The sequence below is a fragment of the Montipora foliosa genome, chromosome 11 (assembly GCF_036669935.1).
Source record: "Montipora foliosa isolate CH-2021 chromosome 11, ASM3666993v2, whole genome shotgun sequence".
NCBI classification, from domain to species: Eukaryota; Metazoa; Cnidaria; class Anthozoa; order Scleractinia; family Acroporidae; genus Montipora; species Montipora foliosa.
In genome coordinates this window covers 54537782-54545281 of record NC_090879.1, presented here as the reverse complement: position 1 = coordinate 54545281, position 7500 = coordinate 54537782, and the positions used below count along the sequence as shown (strand labels likewise).

At 39.9% G+C, this 7500-nt stretch overlaps 1 protein-coding gene across 1 annotated transcript in view; it reads left to right on the top strand.

Annotated features, from left to right (window-relative positions):
- The first annotated feature begins 194 nt into the window (after positions 1-194).
- LOC137975074 (dorsal-ventral patterning tolloid-like protein 1) overlaps positions 195-7500 on the top strand; it is a 20099-nt gene continuing 12793 nt past the window's right edge. The window contains exons 1-4 of the mRNA XM_068822122.1: positions 195-331; positions 4233-4271; positions 4578-4958; positions 5229-5591. Of these exons, the coding sequence (XP_068678223.1) occupies positions 289-331; positions 4233-4271; positions 4578-4958; positions 5229-5591 (826 nt within the window). The 5' untranslated portion in view covers positions 195-288. The remainder of the gene's footprint in view (positions 332-4232; positions 4272-4577; positions 4959-5228; positions 5592-7500) is intronic.

The following is a 7500-nucleotide window of genomic DNA, read 5'->3' as shown; positions in this document are numbered from 1 at the left end:
TTATTGTTACTTAAATAAATTACATACTTTAAATTTAATTTATTAGTTTCTGCGTACCGCCTAGCCGGCTACCCAGAACTTTGTTCGAGTGGCACGGTATTCTGCAGTTGCAAACGGTGTCGATGTGTAACCGCGTTAGTTGGTAACACAATCCTTTCACAGTATTGTTGGTGCCAGGCCCTTCTCCATCGGGGCGCGTTGTACACACCTTGGTTTGAAAGTTTTACCACGGATCCTGTTTTTCCGAAGATCCTTTGAGCGTCGCTTGGTGTCCAAGTTTTCAGCTGCATGGCTAAAATACCGAGTATCATGCGCGTTATATTTGGAGCCGGTAAGAGTTGCAAATGGACTTCCATTCAAATGTCAACTGTCATACCACTTTTCGATCAAGGTTCACGTTTTCAGACTGCCAACAAGCATTTTGGCCCCTGATCTTATAGTTGCATTTGTGGGTTCTTAATGTCAATAATATTTAATTTGTTGCTGATCTTTCCTTTTGGCAATCATGTGTTTATTCAAGGGATCGAGTTACTTCAATGGCCTTATCATTATTCAGTTTGACAGCAGTGAGGTCGAACGATGCCTTAGAGGCGATCGACGATTTCAAATAGTTGTATGTTGTTCTTCGTCTGGATCTTGCTATGTAGCGTACTGGACGTTTGCATTTGGGTCTAAAAACCTGCTATAATGTGTTGAAAATCCGTGAAAACAACTAAAAAGTTTTTTTCTTTTGGTGGATTGGATTTTATTGTATGAACATGCAACGATTGTTCAAAGATTAGATGTGTTCTGGGTACATTAGCATTTTACAGTAATTGACAGCTTGTGCTTGCATGACTGAACTACGAGCAGCTTTATTCGGCGCAGCTATTAAAGGAGCTAGGTCACGCTATTTTAGGTAATTTTGTTTAATTTTGTTAATTATGAACTCTAAACGTCAAATTGGCAGAGCAAGAGTCTTTCATTTGCAAAATCACGGCCACATAACAACTGAGAATGATTTTCCAGCTTTGTAAATGACATTTTGATATAGACTGATATAAATTTGAAAAAAGGTGGCCCGACATTTTTCAAATTTACCCAAATTCAATCCATTTCAATCCTCTCCAGTTTTGCCCATCCATGTCCCTTCTTGGCTTCCCTGTGTTTTGTTAGAGTTCTTCTATAGTTTTGAACAGTTATTTTGATATTTTAGTTAATTCTCTCTGACCATTCGATTAGTGCTGAAATTGCCTAAAATTGCGTGACGTAGCCCCTTTAAGGTAGTAGCCAAAACGCGGGGCCGGGGTCGGGGTGTCTTATTTTTCCAAATTTTTTTGTTTCAAATTTTGACGTTATTCTCCTGTAATGTTATATTCGAATGTTCGGCATCTTTCCTTCATTTATGGTGCAAATTAGTAAAAAAAATAGGGAACATACGGAAGATACGAAAGGGACATCTTTGTTTGTTTTTCGAAATTAAGAGAATTTCAGACTGAAATTGGAGTTTTTGTGGGGAATATACGCTAACTCCTAGAAACACTGAAGACTCGCTGAGCTCCATATTTTAAAACCACATTTTAATGTTTACTTCTTAAAAACCTCCGCAATACAATTAAAACGAAACAGAACACAGTTCCACGATAGTTGTCACGCAACGTTCTCATTTGCTTGTTTTCGCAAAATTGTTTTCAATGTTGTGTTTTTTTTTTTTGTGATATTGGATTCGATCCCTTGACGTTCGGATAGAATTGACTAGCAAGTTCCCGTGCGACTCTGGCTTTACTACAAACCGTTTGTAGTAAAGACAGACAACAACATGACATCAAAACGAGCAAATGAGAACGTTGCGTGACTACGTGACGATCATCTTGTTTCTGTTTTTTTCTCAAGAAGTAAACATTACAATGCTGTTTTAAAGTGTGGAGCTCAGCGAGTCTTCAGTGTTTCTGGCAGTTGGCGTATATTTCATAAACTCCAATTTTAGCATTTTCGGAAATTATCTTAATTTCGCAAAACAAACTCCAATTTTCGGAAAGACTAAGTCAGATGCTCGCAAAAACCAACTTCGATTTTAAAACACACGCAAACAATAGTAAATCAAAGTCCGATTTCGAGAAAAGAACCTAAGATGTCCCTTAAGAACTTTCATAGTTTCCGTAAGTTCCTTAATGTTTTTTACTAATTTCCACCATAAATGAAGGACAGATTTCAGTCATTCGAAAACAACAGTACAGCTGTACCCTGGATTCCAGAGGTTATTTTCTCGCCATGAAAAGAGCGACAAAAGAGCGAGTCACGAAGCGGCGAGAAAAACCCCTGGTACAGGCTGTTAACCTTTCTGAACATGCCGCCCCAATCACGTTGGGCTTTCCACTTCCAGAGTCAACTTTTGACCCTGGAGATTTCATTGGTCGATCGACAAACCGTTTTTTATAAGGATTGCCATTGGTTAAGTCGAGGGGGACGATCAAACCGGTTTTTCACTAGACTATGAACGGTACAGCAGCGATAGCGACACGATAATCACAAATTCATGGCTGGCAGATTAAGGTTAATTCGTCTCATTGACGCTGGATGAATGTTTGCTGTTGGGTGGCCTTAGAGGGGGCGTAATCGAACAAGCACTCTGATTTTGTTTGGGAATTTGACGAAGGTGTGACTGAGCTTCTGACATCTTTACACCTCAATGCCTCGAGTCATATTGAAACTGCTCCAGGGACTCGTAAAGTTCTTTAAATTTTTTCAGTTCTAATTCTAGGACTTAAATGCAATTTTCGTATTTCTCCAATTCACGTTTGCATTTGTAACAAATAATAGTTGCGTGAAACTCTTCGACAAAAAACTCAGAAACGATGTATCGCACAGACTTGAGTACTGGTGAGGTGATTTATGAATATGTCTCCTACAACATTCCAAGTTTTCGGCTTATTTCATTGAACAGTTTCGATTTTAGTTTTTTGTTACGTGACAGTGACAACGATTAATTCACTCCACTGTGAGAATTTCCCAGTAGAGTGACCGGTAAACATTGCACAAATATTTTTAAACCGGTTTGCCCAAGTTTCTAAAATAAACTCTTACTCTGGAAGTCAATCAAAATAAGTTGGTTTGCATGGAAGTGAGGTTTTTAACGGCCTGTACCAGAGGTTTTTCTCGCCGCTTCGTGACTCGCTCTTTTCATAGCGAGAAAATAACCTCTGGAACCCAGGGTAGTACAGCTGGCCCAGGTTGTTCAAAAGCCGATTAACGCTAATCCCAGATTAAAATTAACCAAGAAGTTTATTTCTCTACTCCCAAATGCTGTTCGACGCTGATATTCGGATAAAATTTACATTAGTAGATGTCGATCTTGAAAAACAAAAATGAGCAAAAGAAACTTTAACCAAAAAGTTGAAAACATGAAACAAAAGTTTACGTTAATCCTGGATTAAGTTAACCGACTTTTGAACAACCGGGCCCAGAGTTCTAAAAAAAGCAGATAAATTGACCCATCTTTTCTTAAAATGCTGTAAATGTCAATGAGTATTCCTACTATGCAGTGATACACATATTTCTATCTACCAAGCTAAAGCTCATCAAATTATGTTATCTTATGTACCACTTTACAGTCGTGTCCTAAGGGACCTGGGCCCGCTTAAAATTTTGCCGAATATCAGCGTTGAACAGCACTTGGGAGTAGAGAAATAAACTCCTTGGTTAATTTGTAATCTGGGATTAGCGTTAATCGGCTTTTGAACAACCGGGCCCTGGAGTTAAAGGGAAGTGAGTCTGGGGTGATCTTGTTTTGAAAACAAAAACCAGTGTGCTTTTACATGTAAATCAGGGCTTGTTAGCATAATAACAATGCGAAAAAAAAGGGGAAAAGAAAAGACACCCCGACCCCGGCCCCGGCCCCGCGTTTTGGCTACTACCAGCTATTAAAGCAATATTTCCGGTTTCAATTACAAAAAAAGTTCAGATGTCAAAGGATCGGATTTTTCAACAGGGATGCTGATCTCGTACGATTCTTGCTTGGAGCGAAATTTACTTGAATTTTCGATCAAATCAATGGCTGTTTAGTGTGTCTCACCGAAATCTAATCGCGAATGGACAAAAGATTTAATGTAATTTTGAAATTTCGAAAAAACGGACTTCTCCAAAAAGTGAATCAAAATTTTTCAAGAAAACGTTTGCGAAAATGTCTGTTCCATTTAAATTCTGAACAAACGGTTGCGTCCGGTCCATTATCTGACTGTCATTTTTTTCTCCAGTGTTCTTGTTGTTTTCTACTATCAAGTCTTCTTTCGGAGGTAAGAAGCCTACTTTTCTTTACGCTTTTTGATTACTAAGCTTCGCATCAGTGTCAAGTAATAATGCGTTTGTTTCCCGCTATTGGGCAGTTCTTGCTGATTTTATTCCCGGCCCTCCCATCCCTCTTGGCTTGGTAAATATGTGGTAACTATCTTGGTTTTCCTCACAGGGTTGTCATGTTTACCCCACGCTTTAGGCTCGATTTGTCTTGTGCTTCCAACTTCAGACATCATTCCCCAAGCTCATCCATTGTTGATGGGTTTAATTGAAAGGGTAAGTTATCATTTTGTTTCCAATGTTCGCAGGATGTGGCGGCGCTCCTGTAATCTTAGCGAAGACTGAAGGTGTGATAATCAGTCCAGCTCCAGACGAAGCAGGCGGGGTGTGCATCTGGATAATCAGTGTTCCTACAGATCAACGGATTATCTTTTACTTCACTAACTATACCCTAGAAACTTCCGGCTTTGTCAGCTCTCCTCGACATAAAGACTATTGCACTGAAAAAGATACGCGCATAGAGTTCAAAGATAGTTCGACAGACCAACCCTGGATCGCATACTGTCAAAGTGGTTTGCCAGACCCCATCGCCACCACAAAGAGCTCACTCTATATTGAATTTAATCTATCAGATGGCGATTCTACAAGCCAATTTTCTGCTCGTTACATAACCTTACCATTTAAACAAAGTGAGTATTTTATTTCTAATTAATGTATTAGGTCTCATGTGGAAGAATTAGAGTAAAAAATTGAAAATAATAGTTGCTGCGAAGGTCCCACCGCTGCTTTAAAGATATTAGGGACCTTTAGATTCTAGATTCATTTGGTTGATAAAGAATCCTATTAAAGTGGGAATTAGACAAATAGGAAGATACGGCAGCAGAAAGCGTCTTGGGTGTGAAAGGATGTGAGGTGTAGTTGCTTTGTTCTTACTTGTAATCATTTGTTTATTGTTGCAGCAATTGATTTGCGGGAAGCTTCAAATGACACAATTACTAGTCCAGAATTTCCCGGCAAATACCCCAGAAATTCCCACTTTGTGTGGTCGTTGATTGCTCCTTCGGGATATCGCCTCAAGATTGAGTTTACAAAGTTTGACATTTCCGATGAGGGAGGTTACGACTGTCCAAAGGACGCTCTTGTAGTGAGAGATGGGCCTTCTGTTCAGAGTGAATTGCTGACAAGATTATGTGGAAGTGGAAGATATACAGGACTTCCTCAAGCAATGTACTCCTCTACCAACTTCATGACGTTAGAGTTTGTGTCAGACGTTTATGGTATGGACGGAGACTACGTTGGGTTCAAGGCAAATGTTACGAAAGGTAAGAAGATTAAAGTACAGTCACCAAAATGTTGAACTATTTACCGTTCATTACCTAATAACATATGGCACAAACGTCTCTTTTTCACTTGGGGGTTGTTTAACGTTGCGAAGGATTTTTATAATTTGAATATTTTTATCTCGAGAAATGTGATACTGAACCGTAACCTTGGATTTTAAGCAGACCGTAATACGTAGTAAAAAGGGATAGTTCAAATTTACACTTGACCGAAAAAATTCGTTGACATTTCTATTACATGGGGAGAACTCATGACTTAGGGCGCATTCCTTTTGACAAAACTGGCTGGGAGTGATACTGCAAGAGAACGCCAAAAATATCTTTTAATTACAACTATAATACTACACAGTTAACCCAATTTGTAAATCACACAACCGCATGAAACACAACTTACCTTTTGCGATATTCTAATGACAACAAGTGTGCCGCGAAATAATCACTGTCGCTGCACGCGGCTTCGTAGCCGGCGGCGGCGGCATCGAATTTAGCTTGCAGAGATGGATATTTTATTGATCAAAAACATGGCAGCCATAAGCTGAATTACGTATGATTTACAATAAAATCAGGAAAGCCTAAAAAATCTGAAAATATTAAAAAGGAAATATTTACATCATTGCCTTATTGACATAGTGATGGATAAAACAATTGCGAGTGCGGATAGTATTGAGACGCCGTGTGGTAAAAGCACGCTTATTCCTTAAATTAACTTTGCATTTGTTCTTGGAAGGAAGTAAGCTATACAGCTTGTGCGAAGGGTTGCATAAGATAGAATTAAAAAGTTTATCACTTAAGAGCTCGCGGCGCTTGTGCAAAGGGACTAACCCGGTCATGGAAAGGGCCTCATCATATGAGCAACCAGGATAAGTAATACGCAGTGCTCGCCTTTGGCATCCCTCAAGATCGAATGAAAGGTATTGCGGGAAGCTATGATGATAAACAGGGCATGCGTATTCAGACGGTAACAGGCCTTATACATGTCAAGTAGAAAAGCAGAGGTTCTACCGACGTAACTTAACGTGTGATCGCTTTAGCTGGCGTAGAAAATAAAGGCGCTTGTTCACCATTCCCATCAGTAGCACTAAAGCCACGCATGGACCATGCTTATTAGTGCTTGTGTTATACTGGAACCTGGCACAGTCCCAAACTGCCGTACATCCAATTTTGCCAAGACAGCAGGCTTGAGAAAACACTCCATGACGTAATCTTCAGCAACCTTAGAGAGTGCAGGAGTCAAGCATATTTGGCGGATATGTTTGTTTACATCATGTATTGGTTTCTGCTTTGGAACAGGAACGATGTCAGCGTCCTTCCAAGACTGAGGCAACCATGCTTCTTTAAACGAACAGTTCAGGATGTCAGAAACAGGCAGTGCTAATAAATCTGCATTCTTTTTGAGATTCCGTCTGAACCGGTGGCCTTAGGCCTGTTTCAAACGTCGAACTTTCCATGTGCCGAATCTAATACAAATGAGAAAAATCTATTGTTTTCGCCCATTTGCACATGTAAAGTTCGATGTTTGAAAAGGGCCTTAGTTGGATTTAAGGCTGTTAGCTTCTTAAAAACAGAGAATTCTGAAACCTGAAAAGAAGTATCTCGGTCAGAATTAGTTGAGATACACGGTGTAAGGGGGGTGAAGGCTCTCATAGGAGCCAAGAACGCCTGGTTGATAGTGTTAGCAATATCTATCGTGCTTGTGGGGGAATCTCCCTGGCCGCATTCAATATGTTGGTAGAGAGTAGCTGGATTAGCGCTTCTTGTGGCTGCATCCGACATACCGCTGAGCTTCTTAATTTCACGCCACGAGGCTGTTGGCTTACAGTCCTTTAAATGTTCGACCTTGAGATTATAGAACTTTTCACGGCATGCTTTCCTTTCGCGATAACGCGATTCC